Source organism: Gasterosteus aculeatus, chromosome 16 (genome assembly GCF_964276395.1).
Source record: "Gasterosteus aculeatus chromosome 16, fGasAcu3.hap1.1, whole genome shotgun sequence".
Lineage (NCBI taxonomy): Eukaryota > Metazoa > Chordata > Actinopteri > Perciformes > Gasterosteidae > Gasterosteus > Gasterosteus aculeatus.
This window is the reverse complement of record NC_135704.1, coordinates 19,135,705-19,159,569: the sequence shown is the minus strand read 5'-3', so window position 1 is coordinate 19,159,569 and position 23,865 is coordinate 19,135,705. Positions and strand designations below refer to the sequence as shown.

The following is a 23,865-nucleotide window of genomic DNA, read 5'->3' as shown; positions in this document are numbered from 1 at the left end:
CACACTAGTTCAACGTGAAGGACACACGCACACAGCGAGAAACGGTCCTCGGGACGGCCTAGATAGTCTTCCCGGAGGTCTACTGGAAGAGCTCACCTTGAGAGGAACGTCCTACTGACAAATCAGGTGATCGACCTCCGAAGAACAACTCTCAGACTCAAGATCCGAGAAGGCCTGGAAAGAGTCACTGACCTGCAGAAAGTTGCAGCAAACCAAAAGCGCCAGATCATCAAGCTCTGCGAGGAGAAGGACGCATGGCGGGAAGACAGGGAACCGTGAGGACACCTGCCTCGGGTTAGAGAGAAAGACTCAAGCTGCCTACGGGGAGATGAAAGAAGGATGGAGCTGATGGAGCTGATGGAAATGACGAAGAGGGAGAAATAGTGGAGAGAGGCGGAGAAAGCGTTTTCCAGCACAGTGCACGTTTGGAAGGAGCGTACGGTGGACCGAGCGGTGCGGCACGAGGGTCTTTACTCGGGTGTAACGATTCATCCGCCGAATCGATTCATCGATTTATATTCCTGCGATCCAACTGAATCGATCTGTGCTCCGCAAATCGGCATTCCGGACGACATATATCGATTACAAATCGATTGAAATGGTACATAATCGATTGTATCGATACTTGGAAACTGCACATTGGATTTGAGCACAAAAACGTTGAGGATGTGTGTTTGTTTGTTTGTTTTTTAGCACTTTAGACGCGTTAAACGTTACTGGATTCAGTCTGCCTGTCTGTGACGTCATCAGTACGCAACAAAACACCGCGTGGAGGAGACGACTGCGAGCGAGACATTTACAAACTACCTTATCGATCCAGCGCGTGGAAACCTTTTGGCTTTTGCAAACACGGAGGTGTTCTAAATAAGCCGGTCGCTGTTTGTAGAATATGTAGAAGCCAAATAAAAAACCAGGGAAACACGAGGAATCTTTGCGGCCGTCTACTAAGGCGCCGTGGGACTAAACAACGCCGACAGTCAGGACCTCTAGCAGCGTAACCGCTGCAGCAGCAGCAGCAGGTAACTCAGCTCTGCAGACGCCTCAGGCCTCGCCAGCACCAAACTCATCACAGTAACAAGTTTATCTGTAAAGACATGCGACCCTACAATGTGGTGTCTGTGAATTGATCCAAACATTGTGTAATTATTGTGTAATGTTTACATTGAAAATGGTTGCACAATAAAAGCTTAATACATTTGCCATTAATTGTTGTTTGCTTGTTTGTAATATCCATAATTAATTTAAACCTGATTCCCTTACAAGAAACAACAAGGATCTCAGAAACTTTGCCTGCACTGTCCAGTAAAGTTACTGAATCGATTTCAAGTCACTGAATCGACTCGAATTGTTCTAAATGAACCCAGATCGTCCATGAATCGAATCGGCAACCATGGATCTCGAATCGAATCGTTGTTAAAATGAATCGTTACACCCCTAGATGTTACCCCTCGCTTCCCCCTCCATGTCCCCCCTCCCTCCTACAGCTCCCTCACCAAGTTGTCTGGAGAACCTTCAAGAGAACGAGATGAACAGGGCTCAGCGGACCATCGACAAGCGCAAAACATTTGCAGCCTGAAGGAGAGTCTACTCCAGAAGATGGTCAAAGAACATGAGGCAGAAATGGCCAAGGCTCAGCAGACCACCGAGAGACACAAGGGCCTGAAATCTCCAGTCTGTCACGGTGGTTAAAGGTCACGTGGCATGAGTTCAGAAGCGAATATGGAGGCAGATCTCCAAGCCAACCAACGTCGACCGACCTCGCCCAGATCTGAGGAGAGAGCACGAGACTCCGATGAGAGGAGGAAGATGGTGGAGAAGGACACTGGAGAATGCACGTTTCCTCTTCAGGAGGACAACGCACAATGACACCGAGAGGGTGGAGGAGGCTGGCCGTCCCAACTCTTCCTCCACCTCCACCTCCACCTCTCATCTGGTCTCTCATTTCATGATGACACAGGGGACCGCACGTCACTGAACCTGAAAGTCATTAACATTACATCGTCTAGACCAGCCATTCCCAAAGTGTGGGCCGCCGCGAAGGTACTGCAGGTGTGCCGCGAGAGGTCATTTACAATAAATAAATAGTTTTTTAATTTTCAATTTTTGAAAGTTTGAAATTAATATAAAAATATTTATGACGCGGCACATTAGTTATGTGAAACATTATCTGGTGGAGCACAAACAATTTAAACGGACAGATTAATAAAACCATAAGGCTCTCGCTCCAAACGGCTGCTCTTGTCCGCCTGTCGTTGTTCAACAAACGCGGCGCCCTCTTGTGGTATTAAAGTCAATATACCGCATTTTCCGCACTCCAAGGCGCATTTAAAAGGCTTTAATTTCCCCCAAAAACGACAGCGCCTTATAATCCGAGCGCCTTATATATATGGATCAATTGGTTAATCGGTGGATCCGTACTGGTTGTTCACTCTGCCAAACACGGCAAAGCTCGTCTACGACGGCGAGATGCTGAGCGGGATACGGAGCTGCTTTCAGGGCGCGTCGGAGAAACGAAGCTGTCGTTCTCGCCGAGCACTTCATGAGATTAAAGAGCGAGAGACGGCGCCCTTTTCTCTACAGGAGCTGAACCATCTTAACGGGGAACATAAGTTATTCTAAAAGCAGCCGAAGATTTAAGGCGTGGATGGCGAGGGGGGCGGCAAATCAATGTCAAAATTCGAGAGCGCAAATCAGGTTGATGCACGCGTACATGCACGCGTACATCAAACATCGGCGAGCAAATCGCGCGAGATATTTGCTCGCTCGCGGAGCGTGAACTTTAGTCTCTGCTCGCGCTCGAAGGTGTTTTCTACGCGCTCGCTGTTGTTCTTTCTGACAGTAAGGGGGCGGAGCCAGTCACCATGGTGTCTACACCTGATTGGTTACAAACCCCGTCTGTGGATTGGCTGGAGCGATGCGTTCACGAACTATAGAAGCCCGATTCCGCACTGAAGAAAGGGGATGGAAAATCGAAATTATGAGATAAAACGTTGTCGATTCCTCTTCTGGACGGGACACCTGCATGCATGTCCTTCAACGGGCTTCATTTTTTAGATGTTTCCCCATCAACATACTTGATGCACATCTCATGCGCTGATTCTTAAACAAACGTGCACTTTTAGCTAATGTTAGGGATTAAGGCAGAAGAGCACACCTAGTGCTGGAAATTATAATATGTAATGTTTAGAGTTAGAATTGTAGTTTGTGTGATAGATATTAGTAGTTACATAATTACCAATTTAGTCATATAATCACTGTACACATTAACATCCTGTCACCATGTGATGTTAAAACCTGGGGACGGATGCTAAAAGTCGTCCTTTATGGATTTCTCCCAATTTTCTCCCCAAACAGGGTTTTTTGGGTGTTTTTTCTCCTGTCGGGTAGCGAATGAGCAAAGGATGCACGACAGCCCTGTGAGGAAAATATTCTGATTTTGGACCATATGGAACTTAAATATTAAACACAATGGTTGCAATGCGGTGACATTATACATCCTGTGTTTACATGATGACCATCAGATGGAGCCAGGAGGGAGTCATGTGACGCCTCGGAGCAGAAAGGAATTCACAGGGTGGAGCTGGTGACGGAGCAGACAGAAGCCTCCTGTGAACTAATATTGATGGTCATATGAGACTGGACCAGTGGACTTCTCTGTTTTGTGAAATATTACGCTATTCACTTTTTTAACTAACTATTTATTATTACTTCTGTTCATTAAATTGTTTAATTTTTAAACTCTAGCCAGTTGACTTTTTACGATCTCGCGTCTCAAAAGGGCTGAGGAGAACATTTAAAAAAAACATTTTATAAAACCACAGGTTAAACTAACTCAACCATGTTGTTGAAGAACCATCTTTTCCAACATTTTTTGACCTGACATTTTTTACTTTATATTTGGAAGATTTTTCTGACATTTCTAAACTCATATTTATGACTTTTTTCCCCCATGATATTTTTTGACCTAATTAACTTTTTTTTCTCCACAAATTTTCAACTTAAACTTAACTTTTTTGTTTTTTAGTTTTTGACTGTTTTGACTTTCTATTAAATCTTTAAACCAAATCTTTTTCCTTTACTTTTTCCATGAGATACTCATTTACTTTCTACCAATATCTGACTATTTTTCAAAACATTTATCAACCTAAGTTACATTGACTACATCTTTTTTTCAATATATTTTATAACATTTGACAATTCTTTTTACTTTACTTTCTAAAAATGTCATAACCCTCAAACACTAAGGGCATCAAACAATCTGAAACCAAAGCATTTGATGAAAGTGTGACTTCTTGTCATACATCCTGTACGTTTATATTCCTCTTGACTAGTTCAACAAACACCTGAAAACTGCTCATTTATACCTTTTATTAAAGGGTTGATGGCTGTTAGATTTCATCATGTTTGATATGAATGCGTTCATCTAAATTTACTGAATGTTTTACAGAAGTAGATTTGAAAATGTCTTTGCTTGGTTGAATGTAACATTTAAAGTGATAAGTATATTAATATTATTGTATCCATAATAACAAAAATGTGCTTTTCTTCGTTATTAAGTATTACATGCTCTAAAATCTAACAATCTTTTGTGCTTATTGCATTCCGAATATCATAGTAGAATAAATATTGGATAAATGGAATCTACATATTAAGGAAATGTAACCACTTCGGTGTGATGGTGAAATCGGTTCCCGGCTCAGCCGCCAGAGGTCTCTGCGTGCTGGTACGTGGTCGGGGTCACAGGAGCGCGCAGCCGAGCGAACCAGTTCTCCCAGCGAGCAGGGGGCGGGGCTTGGGGCGCGCGTTACCCAACGCTCCTTGCGACAGGTCCCGCGCGGGAAGTTGTGACAGGAGCCGAAGCGTCCCGCGAAAACAGGAAGTCTCCGCCGCCCTTTGGTAACTGCTTCGGAGGTGAGTCCCCCCCCCCATCCTCCCCCCCCCGGTCCCTCACCACGGTCACCGGCTGTGACGTCATCCCGGTCGGGATCGATGCGGCCGGCGGACTTTGGAGGGTGAAACGAGTTTATTTAAACCCTTTTACGGCCACATTGTTGTTCCCACTTTACGCAACGTCCTCGGGGGAAAGAAAACTCGAACTATTACAGCATGTGTTGTTATGGTGGTTTTACAGGGATTCACTTTACCCCCCGCTGGTCCTCTTTACCCCCGAGACTTCTCTGGTCTGTCCCGCTTCACCGCTAACCCGCGCTAAAGCGATTTGTTCTGTCAAACGAGTTAAATATTTAATCACAACTAATCACATTTATGTGGATTGGTTTGCTGGATTTGTTTTCTCTTCTACATGTTTTGTAGGACTGTCAAACCTCAAACAGGATCAGTCACTGGATCACAACATAAAGCAAAACATTTTGCGTTAACGCCGTTAACTGATTATTATTAGTATTCCCAGAATGCATCTCTCCCTGCAGGAGAACGTCCCGGCGGTGGTTTTAATATCGTCATACAGCATTTACTGCAATGCAAGAGCGAGAAAAGAAGCAGATTGTCATATTTGAAAACAAGCAGTCAGAGAAACTTAAGACGTCATTTATTATTTATGTAAATAGTCACAGATTCATTTTGATCAGCTTTTGACGAGTAGACTCTTTCATACAGCTACGTCCTTTAACATCGTAATAACACTGTTAATTGTATCTGCCGTCTTAATTCATTTAGAGTTATGGCATTTCAACCTTTGGCTTCACATTATTGTAAAATGACCAGACCAGTATTTCTGATTTGAAACGGTGAGTGAATTGAGAATGAATCTGAATGAAGACGATTCGTAAAGGACATATGTGTCTAAATATAAATTAATTTTTGAATGAATAGGTTTGGGTTTTTGACTCTCTTTGGAGATCTTTGGATCTGTCTCTTGGAGAACTTTTTTTTAATCATTTTGTTGGACAAGAAAACTTAAAAAGTGTTGCAAATAATTGAGATTTTTCAGACTAGAAAAGAAAATTGAGATGAATATGAAAAGCACAAATTCTCACTTGTATCCTGAGAAAACGCCATATTTTCTAGTGTTAATTGTGTTACAGAAACAGTTTGAATACCTTGTAAACTTTGATTTGATATGGTTTCAAAAATATTCACTGAAACGTCGTTTTTCATTGTCATTTCTACGCTTTCAGGCGAGTGGACGGGTGTCTCTCCTCCCCCTGGAGGTGGGACGGAGCTGGTGAGTCATCACGCGCTGGGGGGGGGTTTCCTCCGGTAGCTCCGATCTGTCCCTCGTCCTTCCTCCAGCGCTTGGATCGGTGCCTCTGGGAGGTAAGCGTCTCTTCTTTGTCCTCGCTGTAATCATGTGAACTATGAGTCTCGCGGCTGCTCGGTCTTTGGGAGACGGACCGCTCACTGGGTTCATCGCAACCGTGACCACAAAAGAACACACACACACACACACACGCACACACACACACACACACGCCGCCGCCGCTCAACGGAGCTTTCAGAAGCTGTTCATCGATTCTACTCAGCGGAAGACTCAAATCAATCAATCATTTGTGGAGAAGAACATGATTATTTCCCATCATCACTGAATCAAAACCCAGTGTTGGTCTGCACTGCCAATTTAATACAACACTAGTTTTATTTCTCTGTGCGGCAAAGTGTGTGTGTGTGTGTGTCTGTCTGTGTGTGTGTGTGTGTCGTTGGCTTTCTTATATTTGAGTCATTTATATTTATTACAATATCTATTTTCTGTGTGAGTCCCTTTCAAGTCTCCGTCTCTATCACGCTGTTTGTGCACGTTGTTTGTGCACGTTGTTTGTGCACGCTGCTGCTGCATCTCATGTCCTTCAGTGTAGGCGAGGTGAACGAGCCAGGTTGTTCCTGAGTGATAATCTAAGGGGGGGTAACGGGGGTAACGGGGGGTAATACAAATACAAATACAAACAACAAATACTCAGCCAGTAAACAGCCCCCAACATTCCCACAATGCATGTTCAGAATAAAGTGCCTCAGGAGCCTCGGGGGCAGAACCCGAGGCCCCGGGGCCCGTTTGGGTCCTACAGAGCTGGACCGTACTGGTTCGGACCTGTGTGACCGATTCCCATCTGTGTTTCTATTCTGGGCCTCGGGATCACTTCCCTGTTTTTATTAGATGCTTTACTCAGCTCTTCTCCGTCTCTGGGCGACTTCCTCTGGACCCTGCTGCATGACGGGGGGACGGGGGGACGGGCGCTTTGTCTCATGTCCACGGGGACAAACGAGGTCACACAAACCTTCTGGCCACAGACCGAGCTTCACCATTTAGGACTTTTATTCATTCACTTTTATTGTTGTTCAGCTCCTCCAGCGTTTGTTTGACACAAATTATCACATTTTCTTCCTAAACTGAGAATGTTTTGATTTCGGACTTTTGATTTGATTATAAGAAGTGTACGTTTTTAATTATACAACTGAAACTGATATAGTCTGACATTTTATAGACCGAACATAATGACTAGTGAATTATATAAACGCATAAATACGTTTGTCTGTTGACTGTTGATCGTCGAACTGAAGGTTCCATAAACAGAGCGTAATCTGTTAAACGGGACCTCGGCCTCCACTGTGCAAACAGACGTTACACAAGCAGATCAGTGACCCCGCGGCAGACACGCTTCCAATGGGCCACATGTCCCAGCAGCCTCTGCTTCAACACATCAGCAACGCTGCGTCCACCAGAAGCTGCTTCTAACTTCCACATCTGGAATGTTTCCCGTCACGTTTAATCATCCAAAAGCGTCTGTTGTTCAGCGCCTTGTATTCTGCCGTTGTTCCAGATGTGAATGTGAAGGTAAACAAAGTCCGGCTGCTGTTCGTTCCCCCTCGTGAACATGAAGAGACGGTTTGGGGAGGGGGGGGGGGGGGGGCGCCGGCTGCGTTCTGCGGCCGCTGGCGTTCTGCGAGGCCTCGTTCTCAGAAAGCTCGGCTTTCTGAGAAGCGGCACAATAACCACGAAGCAGGAGACGAGCCGCCGCGTGTTCATGGCGTTCACCACAGTTCCATGACGAGTCGCTCATCTGCACCACTTCTTCCTCCACGAGGCCGCGCTCACCTGGCGCTCTGCTTTAGAAGCATGTCTACAACGCCGCTGGTCCCCTCAAATCTGCCCTACGTGATCTTCATGGTTCGATATGAAGATCTGATGGGATCAGCTGCTGATGTGAACGTGGCCTCACACCGTGAGACCACGTGAGACCACGACCACGCAACACGTGCGCGTGGTTCATGTCTCCGATGTTCAAATCAAAACCCAGTCGAAATAATGTGCCGTGATTGGCAGATGCCCCACAAGACCATTTCACATGTTATTGACATGTTTGATCTGTATCAAACTCACTGAATACTTGATCTTTTCCAATGAGTTTGTTGTCGTTGTTGTTGTTGTCTCTTTGGAGCCGGTTTCCCTGTCGGACGATTCCTTTCATGCGCTCGGATCCGGGTGGACTCACTCTGACTTAGGGAGTGAATCCACAGCCAGGCGGGTGCATGTCTTTCTCCAGCTAGCGGCCCCCCCAGGGGACAGGACCCCCGGGGAGCCCACCGTACCGCCTTCACAGCGGCGATAGAAATGTGCTTCTCTCTGGAAAGCAGTTTTTTTGCAGCTGGAGCAGTTCATGCCCGAGGAGGACCGCTGGCTCGCATGAAGCGGCCTTCAGGAATGCCGTTCCTCCTCCAGGCTCCTGGCGTTACGCAAGCGCCGGTGTGACTGCGTCCTGGGTGTGTCATCAACGGGGGAGTGAGGAAGCACTGGGAGCTGGTCTCAAAGGGGGAGGAGCCTCGCTGCGTTCCAAATGGGACGTCTCGGTGTCGCTGGAGTCTCCCGGCGAAGCGCCGTTGTTCCCCGGGCGGCTCCTCGAGCGTTCACCTCTGTAATGTGTGTTTTTCAGCCATGACTCCGCCATCGGCGCTGCGAGGGCTCCTGTTTCTGCTCGGCCTCTCCGGGATCCGAGCGGGACTCGAACGCGGTGAGGCGGAAACTGCAGCTTCCATCCACACGTTTCACGCAGCTCCTTCGGTCTCCTCGGCCAGAAGCGCGTCACCGCCCCCCTGTGGCCACTAGCGTAGCCGCAGGGGGGCCGTGCTGCGAGGTGGCACACGACCAATGAATCTAAACATATTAGCAAACAGGAAGTAGAGACTTTTCTGTAATTGAAATGAGCACGTTCAAAGGTTCTGTTCATCCATTCAGGACCAGCTGTCGGTCCAAACGAAAAGCAGCTCGTTTCTTTTCTCAAATGACCGGCTGCGTTTCAGAGAACTGCAAGAACTACAACCTCCAGTTCGAGAGGGTCTTCTCGGTCCCCGGGGACGCGGCCATGCTGAGCAGCACCTTGGTGTCTCCAGAGGTCTTCAACTTCACCAGCGTCCCTTACAACATCAGCTGGTACGACCTGGGGGGCCGAGAGATGAGCGACCAGAGCGGCAGCTTCCTGGTGAGCGGGGGGACGCTGTGGTTCCTGGACCTGACGATGGAGGACTCTGGGGAGTATGTGAGCATAGTGAGGTGCGTGAGTGTGTCCGTCTGCTAGCGGGGTCTCTGTGTTGTGGGGGGAGGAGCGCCGCTGACTGTCGTCTCCATCAGAACCCCGTCCGAGTGCTTCAGGCAGGCCACCAAGCTGGTGGTGGAGGCGCCGGTACCTGGGGAGTGCGGCCGGCCGAGAAAAGCCGTGCAACCGCTGACCAACAGGGTGACGGACATCCTGAACTGCCCCCTGAAGGACTACATCGGCAAGCTGGACAGCTACAACGTGTCCTCCAGCGTCGCGTGGTACCGGGTGAGTTCTCGTCACACCGCCATCGGGTTTCCCCACGTGCCACCGTTCTGAGGGATCTGGATCCTCCTCGTTGCCGCCCCCCCCCCCCCCCTCCAGGGCTGCGAGCGCATCGTGGACGGGACAGGCCGGTACACCTACCTGGACACGGCCAGACTGAAGATCGACCAGGTGGAGCGCAACAACAACTCGTCCTACACCTGCACGCTGAGCTTCACCCTCGGCGGGGCGGAGCGGTCCGTGTCGGAGAGCATCACGGCGCTGGTCTCAGGTAAACGGGGGCGCGTCTCCTTCGACGGTGTGACGGATCCGCCATGAGACTTTCACACCGCCGATTGAGTCCATCGCCGCAAGACGGGGAACAAAGTATTCTGCGATTTGTGAGTTTTTATTGAATCTCGCTCAAAAAGATCAAAAAGATCAAAAGGTGAACACAGCCTCACTGAAGAGGATCAAAAACCCGCATCCAGGTCCCCTCATGGGGACCGTCCACCCAATAAAAGGACATAAATGACAGAGGACAAAATCCAACACCCCCTTCACCTTCAACTCCCACTCACTCCCCCCGGGAACCTGAAGCCCCCCAAGACGAGAACACAGGATTTATAAGAGGTGCAGCACCATGAAGACAAAAAGGGGGACGAGACAACACAACTTATATTGGCAGTTAAAATGCAAACGAACACAATACATTTAACTCAATTTGGATAAAGTTTACAAATCATTGTATTAGACATAATTACCGTGATCAGGACATTTCCCAATGTCCCCTCTGAGGGATCACAGCTGGTACAGTCCTGATTCCTGTAGGGTCGCCCGGCTGGTCCGTTCCCACAGAACCTTTGGTTCTTAACTTCCACATGAGCTTTAATTGTGTCCTGTTTCTATAAATCGCACTTTAGCCAAAGTGAAAATGCGACTACGCCTCGTTGACACACGGAGATGCATTTATTAGATTTAAGACACGAAGCAGAGTGTTTGCAGCCAAAGGTCCAAACACTCAGCGCCTGTATTTCATGTGTTTTCAGAAAACTACTTTTTGGTTCCAGAAGTCCACGAACCCGCCAATGAGATCATCAGGGCGCCGTTCGGTGAGTGCCCCCCCCCCCAGATCATCTTCTATCAGACGGTTGATCTGAGGCTCCTTCTTGTAAATACATCCTCAGCTATTCATAACCCGACGCGCCGCGACGTGTTAATGTGCGTGTTAATACTCATGGTTTTGTGTTCAGGCTCAAATTTCAGCAAGCGGTGCCGGGTGTTTGTGCCGTCGGTCGGGAAGCCCAACGTCGGCATATTTTGGCGGAAAGGAGACTTTACATTTATCCTCAAAACCGCCGTCGACCGGATCTACACCTCCCAGCTACGGTGAGCAGCTTCGCCGCCGCCCGCCGAGACAACAGCGCTCTGCTTGCCATGCAGCGGTTGCGTCGAAGAATCGATCCCGCTCGCACGGGAAACTAACGTGTTGTGGCCCTCGGGGCGCCCCCCCCCCCCCCCCACCAGGATGTGGAAGCAGGACGCGCCCATCGCCGGCGTGTGGTTGGAGCGGGTGCTGATGATCCCCGAGCTGCGGGAGGAGGACTTCAACATCAACTACACCTGCTTGGCACAAAGCTCGAGGGGCATTCCCACGGGCTACTTCACCCTGCTGCCAGCAGGTAACTGCAGGGACACGTCTCCCAATGTGTGTCCACCATATTGGCGTGGGGGGGGGTCACGCCATCACCCGTCGCTCCTGGTTTTGTGACGATGCGGCGATATGTGATTTTGTGCGATGTGACAGATCCCAACAGCATGGTCCCCATCGGCGCGGCGCTGGGCGGAGGGATGGTGCTGTTCGTCGTCAGCGTCGTCGCCTACTACGTTTTTAAGCTGGACGTGGTGCTGTGGTTCAGGAGAACGTTTCCGGTGCTCTACGCAAACACAGGTAACACTTCGCCGTCTCATCTTCACGTCAGCTCACTGGTTAAAAACAGCGTTATGTGCTGAGACGCACGCGTTAAGCTCCGCCCCCCCCCCCCCGCCCGCCCCCGCCCGCCCGCCACAACCGCGTGTGTCAACAGCGAGAGCAAACAGAAGGAAACTAGGCGACCACAGCGCTGATGAAAGGCCTTCTGCCGCTCGACGGAGGAACCTTTCCAAATGCAACAAAACCTCAGAACCTGAGAAAACTCACACGAACTCACAATGAGATAAATCACTAACAGAGGATCACAAACCTGAGACCCTGCTGACCGAACCCTAACCCACTGAAAGTCTCCTCTCTCTGTGTTCACGCTGCCAGATTGCGACGGGAAGTCGTACGACGCCTACGTGGCGTACCCTCGGCCCCGCGCCGTCGGCTTCAGCGGGCAGGTGGAGGCCTTTGCCCTCCGCACGCTGCCCCAAGTGCTGGAGAAGGCCTGCGGGTACAAACTCTTCATAGCGGGCCGGGACTGCGTGCCCGGGACCGGTGAGTCGGGCCACGGGACGGGGACCGCCCTGTGGCGCACCGGCCTTCACGCGACGCCAGCCTTGCGGTTTTCGAGAGGAAACCCTGTAGGATTTAAAGCTCTGCTCCCTCCCTGCAGCCGTGGTGGACTCCGTGGAGGAGAACATACAAGCCAGTCGCCGCCTCCTGCTGATCTACACCGCCGCCACGTTCGTCGGCAAGAGACACGCCGGCAGCGGCAGCGGCAACAACAACGAGGTGCGTCCGGGCGGCGGGGAGGACGGCCACCCGGACGGCAGGCAGCAGCTGGAGTGTGTGACGGCGATGCACCGGGCGCTGCTGGAGAGGTCGCTCAAGGTGACCATCACGACCACCTTCGTGGGCCGCGGTCGCACGCCGCGCTTAGATCCGGGTCTCTAACCCCCCCCCCCCCCACCTCTCTCCCCCCTCAGGTGATTCTGGTGGAACTGGAGCCGATCTCCCCGGCTCAGCTGGCGCTCTTCCCCGAGTCGGTGCGTCACCTGAGGAAGAAGCAGGGCGCCGTTCGCTGGTGGAAGAACCGGAGCGGCGGGACGAGCGAGGACGGGGAGACGGGAGGCGGCGGCGGCGCCGCGTCCCTGTCCCCCTCCTCCCGCTTCTGGAAGGAGATGAGGTATCGCATGCCGGTGAGGGGCAAGAGGGGGGCGTACCCTGAAAAAACAGCCCTGCTGAGCTTGTGATGGGCGTCTTTCAGCTTGGTTCCCCCACAGACCCCCACGGCGAAGGACAGACCTCCACCGCCGGGGACGAGCACACGGTTTGGTCTCCACGGAGGGTTTTCCCACCGCCGCTAAAAGGCCGCGCTCAATCCCTTTTCATTTTATCCAGTCGCTTCATTTTAGGGCGTGGGCTCTTTGAGTGACAGGTGGGCGTCGTCTCCTCAGCTCGCTGCTGGAGAAGGTGGACGGAGACGGCTGGAGGCACTTAGAGCCTCCATGGGGGACGCCTTTGAAGAGGTTCTCTACAAGTAGCACATCTCTGGTGGTAAGTGCAGCACGTCAGAGGACAGGAGGTCACGTGTGACCGGCGGGTCGCGTGTGACCGTCGGGTCACGTGTGACCTCTGACACGGGGGAGACTGAAGGACTCAGGAGTGACTGTAACATGTACATATGTGTCACAAAGAATGTACCTTCATGCTGAACAGTAAGATATTAAATCAATGCAGTTCATTCATGTTTTTGAGCGACAGACAATAAAATGTGAAGTCAGAGGAGCAACATGTGTGTCAGAAATGCATTTTTTGATTGATTTCTATTCCTGAAAAAAAGGCACATGTTGTGCATCGTGTCAACGTGTGAAAATGTTTCCATGTGCGTGGAAGTGACTGTGACCGTCGTCTACTCAATAAACATCGTGAAAAACCGACAAGAACTACGCGATTCTTCTTCTTTCTGTGGCCTCGCCGTGGCAGTGGATCGAGTTCCTGTCTCTCCGCCGTGGAAATGGTTCAAATCTCTACCTTTTGTCCTTTAGCAATAACAGGGATGAAAACGAGCAGAACGATGTGCAAAGTTGTTACAAGGGTTACGGTTTGAGTTTGATTTAAATGTGGAGTGAGAGAGACGTATGTTGAATGATTGAATCGGATATAGGAGTTTATTCATAAGAGTTAAATGAATTGGCCCTTTTGTGTTGCAATGAGACAAAACAAAGACCAAAGGTTTTGTTTTGAGAGGACAAGTTTTAGTTTTGCAGGGAAAAAAACAATAGTTTCATAAGAAAAACTAACAGATACATTTTCTCAGTTTATATATTTTTACTTACAAACTTTATTTTCGCTTGCAACGTTTGGAACATTTCTTTTTGGTGGCACAACGAGGACACACATCCTCCTTCGCACCGACCTACATACGGAGCAGAAGCTCTACTTTATTATTCCGGTTCACCTACAGGACGAAAACCACAGGTGCTTTTTCTTCTGTCAGTGGCAGCTGAACGCCGGCGTGAGGGGAACAGTTCTCAAGGTGGGAGGGAAGACGCTGCACCGCACGAGGTAAGTTAAAGCTGTCCGTTATATACACACACATATATATATATATATATATACACATATATACATATACTACTCATCTGTTCATACAGCATAGATGTGTATTGATCACTCAGCAATAGGCTCTTTTTTTCTGATGACAAAATAAGGCCGATTTATTGAGCGTAGAATCCAGGCACATTTTGCGTTGGATAAAAATGACAGAATTTGGGGTTCTGGAGAGAACCGAGCCGCCGGCCTGCTGGCCGTTGACCCGAGGGGCGTCGGTTGAACTTCCTGTGACTTTGCCGGGGGGCCCCTGCCTTCCTTTTTGGCTCAATCCGCTGCGTAAACGGCACCTCGCTCACTTCCCTTTACTGGAAGCAGCCTGAGTCAGCGCGGCGGAGGACACAAGCCATGTCGGAGGACTCCCAGGGGCCTCTGAAGACAGCTAACGTGTGTCCCCCCCACCAACCAGGGCGATGGCGGCGAGCTGGGCCCTTCTGATGGCTGCCGGCGCCGCGCTCGCTGCGGCTCACGGTGAGTCACTCCGTCTCTTGTGAGCGAGACGCTCAGCTCTCCGTAAGCGTCACGGGGGAAACGGGCAAACGCGGCTTCCAGGGAAGCATTTGTTGGGTAAAGAGATGCGAGTTACACAGAGGAGGAAGGTGAAGCCACATAGTTTATACGCCTCGATGTGTTCATGCCACACATAATCATATATAATCCTATATATATATATATATATATATATATATATATATATATATATATATATATATAATACAAAATCATATATAATCCTATATATATAATACATAATCATATATAATAATAAAGAGTCCTGTGTGACACTGCTTTTCCTGTTTAATCCCCCTCGCACGTTAATGTTTAGACACACATATATATATATATATATATATGTATATATGTATATATATATATATATGTATATATATATGTATATATATATGTATATATATATGTATATATATATATATATATATATTACATAACGCACCTGTCAGTTTGGATGAGAAGGTGTGTTGTGTTTTTTGCCACATTTCTAGTAAGTCTCAGTTTGCGTGTCTGTGTGTCCGGTTGTATAAAATATATATATATATATATATATATATATATAAATATATATATATATATATATATATATATTTATATCTGTAGCAAACAAGTAAAACAGGTCAACAGCGTGTTAGTTCTTCAGCTACCTTAATGCACCTTAATGTGTGGGATGTGTGGGGGAGGCAGGACTCAAACGCAGATTTCTCAGGAAACAGAAGACTTTAATAGTCACAACGGCAAAATCAAAAGGCCAACGGGCAAAAACACACAGGAACCAGGGGAAGAACCAGGGGAAAAACCAGCAGGCGGGAAACTACGAACATCCACGACGAAAGACAATGACGCAACAAGTGACACCAGAGACACACGGCTTAAATACACAAGGGAGGTGCAGGCGATTGGACACAGGTGGAAACTATCAGACGATCACAGGGGATGACGGGACAAGGCAGGAAGTGAAGTTACCCGGGGACACGAGTGGCAGAAAACTACAAAATACGACAGGAAGTGAACCACACCGTGACAGCACCCCCCCCCCTCAAGGGCCGAATTCCAGACGGCCAACACTAGAGCAAAACAAGGGGTGGGGGGGTAGGGAAACCAGAGACGTTGGTCGGACCATCCGGGAAACTCTGGCGGGCGGGCGGCCAGACGACCGGGGAGCCTCTGGGGGTCGGTCTGGCGGACGGTCATTTGGCCGGGTCCGGAGCGGCGACTGCAGGGCACAGAACGTCTCTGGAATGGCAGGCGCTGAGACACGGGAAACCTCCGGGGTCGTCGTCGGCGGCTCGTGGACACGGAACACGTCCGCGGTAGTCGCCGTACCTTAATGCACCGTAATGCACCTTAATGCACCGTAATGCACCTTAATGTACCGTAATGCACCTTAATGTACCGTAATGTACCGTAATGCACCTTAATGCACCGTAATGTACCGTAATGCACCTTAATGCACCGTAATGTACCGTAATGCACCTTAATGCACCTTAATGCACCTTAATGTACCGTAATGTACCGTAATGCACCTTAATGCACCGTAATGCACCTTAATGCACCTTTTTGCACCTTACTGCACCTTACTGCACCTTAATGTACCGTAATGCACCGTAATGCACCTTAATGCACCTTATTGCACCTTACTGTACCTTAATGTACCGTAATGCACCTTAATGCACCGTAATGCACCTTATTGCACCTTACTGTACCTTAATGTACCGTAATGCACCTTAATGCACCGTAATGCACCTTATTGCACCTTACTGTACCTTAATGTACCGTAATGCACCTTACTGCACCTTAATGCACCTTATTGCACCTTACTGCACCTTACTGCACCTTAATGTACCGTAATGCACCGTAATGCACCTTAATGCACCTTATTGCACCTTACTGTACCTTAATGTACCGTAATGCACCTTAATGCACCGTAATGCACCTTATTGCACCTTACTGTACCTTAATGTACCGTAATGCACCTTAATGCACCTTATTGCACCTTACTGTACCTTAATGTACCGTAATGCACCTTAATGCACCTTAATGTACCGTAATGCACCTTAATGCACCTTATTGCGCCTTACTGTACCTTAATGTACCGTAATGCACCTTAATGCACCGTAATGCACCTTAATGCACCTTATTGCACCTTACTGCACCTTAATGTACCGTAATGCACCGTAATGCACCTTAATGCACCTTATTGCACCTTACTGTACCTTAATGTACCGTAATGCACCTTAATGCACCGTAATGCACCTTATTGCACCTTATTGCACCTTACTGTACCTTAATGTACCGTAATGCACCTTAATGCACCGTAATGCACCTTATTGCACCTTATTGCACCTTACTGTACCTTAATGTACCGTAATGCACCTTAATGCACCTTATTGCACCTTACTGTACCGTAATGCACCTTAATGCACCTTAATGTACCGTAATGCACCTTAATGCACCTTAATGCACCTTAATGTACCGTAATGCACCTTAATGCACCGTAATGCACCTTAATGCAGCTTAATGCACCTTAATGTACCTTAATGCACCTTAATGCACCTTAATGTACCGTAATGCACCTTAATGCACCGTAATGCACCTTGATGTACCTTAATGCACCTTAATGCACCTTAATGCACCTTGATGTACCTTAATGTACCTTAATGTACCTTAATGTACAGGTGATCACCATCACACTTACTCCACCTCTTGGCTTTTGTTGTGTTCTAAGAATGAAGGAAGCTCGGACGGACAGAAGACATCTTGGCTGTGGTCTCCTGATGAGTTCAATGTAATTTCGATGGATTTCGAATGTCTCTCAGTCATAATTAGGTGGATTTCAGTCGGTCACATCACATTTAATACAATCACAGCTGGTATTGTTCTATTGATTACAGTTTCAAAATTACAGTGGTTTTACAATATTGTCCTTAATGTATTAATTACACAGCTGTATTGTGGCGTACACTAAATGCATTTAACTTCACGTATGTCGGTATGTTCAAGTTTAAAAACCTATGACTTCAAACATTACGAGCTCTCTTATTGAGGGGATGTCTGCACCAAAAACCTGATATAATAATAATAAGTGGGTTAAAGTCAGCTGCTGGGCTCTCCCCTTCTCTCCTGTTTACTCACCTGTGCTTCCTCACCTGCTGCCCCGATGCTAACGCTGTTAGCACCGACAGACAGCTGATCTCCCCTCACTGTCCCACCCAGACCACCATGGGGAGACGGACACCTACCGCGTCAGCATCGGCCACCTCTTCCTGCTGAGGTGCCTCTCTGCGGACAACCACGCCAACGTGACGTGGAGCAGGGGGGGGGGCGACCCGAGCCTGCCCCCGGGGATGGAGGTCAGAGAAGGGCTGCTGTGGTTTCTACCTGTGCAGATGTCTCATGACGGAGTCTACACCTGTGAGAAAAGGTATTCCTTCTGGTATATATATATATATATGTATACAGTATATGATGTGACTGTAATTGGGTAAAAGCTCATCTCCTCTTCAGGGACCCCCCCGGAGCGCTCAGGGCCACGTTCGGGGTGTCGGTGTCCAGAGGGAAGTGCCCCGACCCGCCTGAGGACAAGTCCCTTTCCCTGGAGGTCCCTGGAAGTCTCTCCTGCAAGCAGAAGGAGATCTTCCATCTGAAGAGCACCAGGAACGTGCGCTGGATGAAGGTACCAGGCGTCGGTTCATCTCTACCGGTTCCGTTTGAAGGGACAACGGGTGGAAGCTGCGTTTAGGATCAACATTCGCCCGCCTCATGTCTGGTGAAAGGACAGATTGGACTTTTGTCTTCCTGTAACATTTGTGACTTGATGAATGATGCAGCGCTGCTTCAGGGCCGTGTGCAAAGAGTCCCGCTGGCTGAGCACAGCGGCAGGAAGCCTCCGAGCTTCCTCCATGAAAGCTGTTTGATCAGACTGAAGCGTCACGTCATGGCCTCGTGAATGAAAACAGGCAACGTGATGTTCTAGAAGACCAACGTTCAGGCCTTTTTGGTGCAGCCAGCAGTCTGTTAGCTTGTAGCTTAGCATGCAGCTAACACGGCTCCTTGGTTTTAAATGATCTGGTCGCTGCGTATTAGTAGATTTACAGTATGACCTGAAAACGCGCCGTGACAGCGCCCCTGTGACCTCGGGCCCGCCCATGATGACGTCTTTGTGCTTTCGGGGGCCTCTAGGACTGCCGGCCCATGGAGGGGGGGGGACACGTCACCGTGGACCACGGCGGCCTCATGAGGCTCTCTGCCGCCTCTCGGGGGGATTCTGGGAATTACACCTGCCTGGTCGACGTCAGCGTGGACGGCCGGACGTACACCGCCGCACGCAGCATCCGGGTGACCGTTGACAAGGGTGTGTGTGTGTGTGTGTGTGTGTGTGTGTGTGTGTGTGTGTGTGTGTTCAGCCTGATCACACTGGGGTCTGACGTGTTGCGCCGGTTGTGTGTTTTAAGGGGTCGAGGGTACGCTCGCTGTGAAGCCCGAGGTGGTTTACCCTCAACACAAAGTGCTGGTGGTCCAAGAAGGTAAGTGTAACCACTGACACAGTAACACGCACACGCACACGCACACGCACTGCATGTCTGTCTGGTTTGAGTCATCTGCTGAGCTGGTGTTTCTATTCCGCATTTGAACATTTGATGTGAACAGACGAGTCATTTGTTCAACATTCTCTCTGGTCAAATAAAATGAATAAAAGTCTAAAGTTAAAAGTTATTATAAAATAGCTTATGAGCAAATAAAAATGAATCAAGTCACTGAAACAGTTAAATTCATTAGTGCAGCAGCACTACCGTCGTGCCTGTTTCCCCTCGTGTCTCGACATGCGGGAATCCGGGCGACGCCGATTCTGGCGATCAGAGGTCAGAGGTCAACCCGCGTCGCTTCCCGTCGGTGACGGCGAGGGCTTCCCTGCATGCTTTGCTCCACAGGGGCGAGGGTGGAGCTGGAGTGCTTGGCCTCCATCGGCTTCAGCGAGGACCCGGAGACGTCCATGTACTGGACGGTGAACGAGACGGACACCGACGGGCACGAGGAACTCCACGACTCCTGGAAATTGTGAGTGTTTATTCATGGTTTACTGTTGTTTGCCTCCTTGATGCTGAATCTGGCCGATGAAGCTTTTTTAAACAAAGCACAGGGAGAGAAGAGACAGGGTGAAGACCCCACATTCTTTCTTGATAACCGATGGATGGATGGATTGATTGATTGGCTGACTGGCCCCGCCCCTTTCAGTGTTCACCGCAGAGGGAGGGTGTTCGGGGAGTCCACCCTCTCCATCTCTAACGTCCGCCGCCACTTCCTGAATGTGCCCATTTTCTGCTGGGTGCTGAACCCGGGCGGATCCCACAAGGGCGACGTGTGGCTTCAAGAAGGTATTTCTTCTTCTCCTCCTCTTCCTCTCCTTCTGCCATAACACGCCACAGTCAGACGCCCGACGTGTCAAAGACGCCATCACCCCAGAGGCGTGCAAGGCCTCAGCGGTGAAAGGAAACCCACTCTGTGCTTATGAAGAGGTTCTGCTTGTTGTTGTGATTCCCAGTTTGGCCACAAGGGGATGAGGTGCACCACGTGATCTGAGCGGGGGCCTTTACGCACACTTACGTGTTACCAGTTATGTAAATAAAGACTTCCCCGGAAGAAAATGGGAATATTGGCAAGTTGGTGAAGATTTTCTTCGCTTGTCTCCCAGAAGGAAACAAATAATAAACTGTTCATTTGTTCACAAGAGAGAAAAGATTAACTAGTTTGCAACTATGAATCTCTTCATTCCAATGAATTCAAACAGAAAAAAAGAGTTATAATTTATTCCTTCATATGCAACATTTGCATCTCTCCCACACGCCTCAGGTCTGATCTGAATTCACACTAATTCAATGTCAGCTGTGATTGTGAAATAACATTAATATATAATAAATAATAAGAGATACTAAGATAATAAGAGTCTCCTCCCAGACCGCTGGCTCGGCCCAAATGTCTGAACCAGCTCCTCCTCCTCCTCCTGCTCCTCCTCCTGCTCCACCTCCTGCTCCACCTCCTGCTCCACCTCTTGCTCCTCCTCCTCCTCCTCCTCCTCCACCTGCTTCACCCCCTCCTCCTCCACCCTCTCCTCCTCCACCTGCTCCTCCTCCACCTCCCTCTCCTCCTCCTCCTCCTGCTCCTTCCCCTCCACCTCCCTCTCCCCCTCCTCCTCCACCTGCTCCTCCTTCTCCTCCTCCTGCTCCTCCTCCTCCTCCTGCTCCTCCTCCACCTCCTGCTCCTGCTCCTCCTCCTGCTCCTCCTGCTCCTCCTCCTCCACCTGCTCCTCCTCCACCTCTTGCTCCTCCTCCTCCTCCACCTGCTTCACCCCCTCCTCCTCCACCTGCTCCTCCTCCTCCTCCTCCTCCTCCTGCTCCTCCTCCTCCTCCTCCTGCTCCTCCTCCTCTCTCCAGCCGACCACAGGGCCCTCTACACCGCCGTGGCCCTCGGCCTCTCCTCCTCCCTGGCTCTCGTGCTGCTCTTCGCGGTCCTCGTCTTCTTCAGAGTGGACCTGGTGTTGGCCCACAGGAAGCTGCTGAGGACCTTTTCCAAGCGAGGTGCGCTCTGCTCGGAGGTTTTATATATATATTATATATATATATATATATATATGTATACATGTATGTAAATATGCTCCACCGTCGTCGTCCTCTCTCCCTCCCGCGCAGCTCTCGATGGGAAGCTTTACGACGCCTACGTCAGCTTCCTCCCGCCCGACGGCCCGGGGTCAGCTGAGGCGGCGAGCCTGGCCCTGGGGCTCCTTCCCGAGGAGCTGGAGGAACAACACGGCTACTCCCTGTACATCCCGGGACGGGACGACTGCCCCGGGGAAGGTACACAATCCACCTGGAGGATTTCTGGGGAACAACCCTGGTTCTGGTTCATGTTCTCATGTGTAATTGTGTGTAACTAAGTGATGCATTCAGGGACACTTACCTAATCCAACATTTCCTCCTGAAAATCTGCAAATAAAAGAATAAAGCAGATTAAAGCACATTATGGCGGAAAATCACTGTCAAAATTCGAGACCTGTAATTTGAGACGTTCACAGATTTGGACATTTTACCAATAACAGACGTGGACGTTTGATTTACGCGCGAGCATCAACCTGATTTGCCGCCATGTACAGTCTGCAGGATGCAATCAGGCCTGCAGCGATGCTGTAAAGTAGCACATTTCCCTTTGAGGTGTGGAGGCGTCGGAGTGCACGTACCTCAAGCTCGTTGACTGATTGTGTTCCTCTGTCCTTCACCCGAAGGTCACGTTGCTTTCTGACTTCCTGTCTCTTCCAGCGGTGCACGACGCCGTCGCCGCCACGGTGCGGCGCTGCCGCAGGCTGATCATCATCATATCACCTGAGGCGAACCCCCCCTCCGATGGAAGAACGGAGCCCCGGCTGTGCTACGAGCAGAAGGTCGGCCTCCATGACGCGCTGACCTCCAACGACCCCCGGGTCATCCTGGTGGAAGTGGGTGAGGACGGACTCGGCTTTTATCCACAGACAGGGGGGGGGGGGGGGGCTTTTTAGTGCACGTGTTTCCATGACAACTGACGTGGGACCCTTGTGCTCCGATCCACCAGGCGGCCCCGTGGACTACAGCCGCCTGCCCGAGTCGCTGCGCTACGTCAGGAGGAGGCAAGGCGCCCTGCGGTGGAGGAGCACCCGCGGAGCCAGTAGGAGCTTCTGGAAGAGTCTGCGGTACCACATGCCCTCGGTGCCGTCGGGGGGGCGCCCGGCCGCCATCTGAACCCAGCCACAGGCGGGACCGTCAGGCTTTTTGAGGAACCCTGTGTGGGACGTGTTCCTGACGTGTTCCTGACGTGTTCCTGACGTGTTCTTCATCATCGCCACATGTGTTTCCTCTCAGACCAGCCAGGGTGAGACAGCAGGAGTGGGGGGGGGGGAACCGCCCTGTCGATCGTAGCTGAACATTCAAGAGGGCGGAAGGACCAGATGACCCCCCCCTCAGACGAGGTCATTGGGGTCATGTAGCACATTAGTGAGTAAATTCCTGGATTTGAATTGTCAAATGTTCTCAGAAGGTTCCTCACTGAGTGAAGTGTCGCCATATTCTGTAATGCTAAGGAAAGGAGCCTCAATGCTTCCTTACTCCTTCAGCATAGGAACCATGGACCAAAGGAAAGGAGATGATTGCTGGCGGAGGGAATGTTCAAATAGAGACGTGTCATTGGTCCGTTCAGGAGAAACGACGATCGTGACGTAGAAACGCAGATCATGTGACTCACTCGTTTACGTTAATACCGTTTTCCTTTGAAGCTGGTTGTTTGTGTGTCCGCACGACTCACACTAACCGCTGCAGACTGACGTCACCCGTCCTTTCCCGTCTCCTCATCAACTCTCCTAACCACCTTTCCTTCACCCCGTGACCTTTTCCACAGAGGTCAATGTGGTTAGGAACAAATGTTAGGAGGTCATTTCTTTGACTATTTGAATCCAGCCTTAGTTTAACCTGTTAACGGCGGTGGTTGTTTAACGGCGGTGGCTGTTAACGGCGGTGGCTGTTAACGGCGGTGGTTGTTAACGGCGGTGGCTGTTAACGGCGGTGGTTGTTTAACGGCGGTGGCTGTTAACGGCGGTGGCTGTTAACGGCGGTGGTTGTTTAACGGCGGTGGCTGTTAACGGCGGTGGCTGTTAACGGCGGTGGCTGTTAACGGCGGTGGTTGTTTAACGGCGGTGGCTGTTAACGGCGGTGGCTGTTAACGGCGGTGGTTGTTAACGGCGGTGGCTGTTAACGGCGGTGGCTGTTAACGGCGGTGGTTGTTAATGGCGGTGGTTGTTAACGGCGGTGGTTGTTAACGGCGGTGGCTGTTAACGGCGGTGGTTGTTAATGGCGGTGGCTGTTAACGGCGGTGGCTGTTAACGGCGGTGGCTGTTAACGGCGGTGTCTGTTAAGACATCGGAACCCACACACAGAATCTCCCTGCTGTCATTTCCTGTCTTCAGAGGAACTTGAGGTTTTCTTATCTTTTTCACGTTGAATCTTTGCTCATCGTCTTTCTCAGTTGTCTTCTTATGAATAAATATTCATTGCACCA

General features: G+C 49.9%; 2 protein-coding genes across 5 annotated transcripts; both read left to right on the top strand.

Moving 5' to 3' along the window:
• Positions 1–4,776: 4,776 nt before the first annotated feature.
• On the top strand, positions 4,777–13,607 carry LOC120834346 (interleukin-1 receptor type 1). 4 transcript variants are annotated; one of them, XM_078090902.1, is made up of 13 exons: positions 4,777–4,911; positions 6,138–6,276; positions 8,883–8,960; positions 9,250–9,499; positions 9,578–9,770; positions 9,867–10,038; positions 10,796–10,858; positions 11,000–11,135; positions 11,274–11,428; positions 11,554–11,697; positions 12,055–12,222; positions 12,341–12,558; positions 12,654–13,607. In XM_078090902.1, the coding sequence occupies exons 3-13, from the start codon at positions 8,885–8,887 to the stop codon at positions 12,918–12,920; spliced, it is 1,842 nt and encodes a 613-aa protein (XP_077947028.1). In that variant the 5' UTR covers positions 4,777–4,911; positions 6,138–6,276; positions 8,883–8,884; the 3' UTR covers positions 12,921–13,607. The 4 variants fall into 4 exon arrangements, with proteins under 4 accessions (XP_077947028.1, XP_077947030.1, XP_077947029.1 ...); XM_078090903.1 differs by having other exon boundaries at positions 4,861–5,012; XM_078090904.1 differs by lacking the exon at positions 8,883–8,960.
• A 527-nt stretch (positions 13,608–14,134) lies between these two features.
• On the top strand, positions 14,135–23,865 carry il1rl2 (interleukin 1 receptor-like 2). Its single transcript, XM_040201496.2, has 12 exons — positions 14,135–14,235; positions 14,690–14,751; positions 18,007–18,214; positions 18,298–18,466; positions 18,973–19,144; positions 19,245–19,316; positions 19,722–19,848; positions 20,026–20,165; positions 21,222–21,365; positions 21,477–21,641; positions 22,101–22,280; positions 22,390–23,865. Exons 2-12 carry the CDS (start codon positions 14,694–14,696, stop codon positions 22,554–22,556), a joined length of 1,602 nt encoding a protein of 533 aa, XP_040057430.2. The 5' UTR covers positions 14,135–14,235; positions 14,690–14,693; the 3' UTR covers positions 22,557–23,865.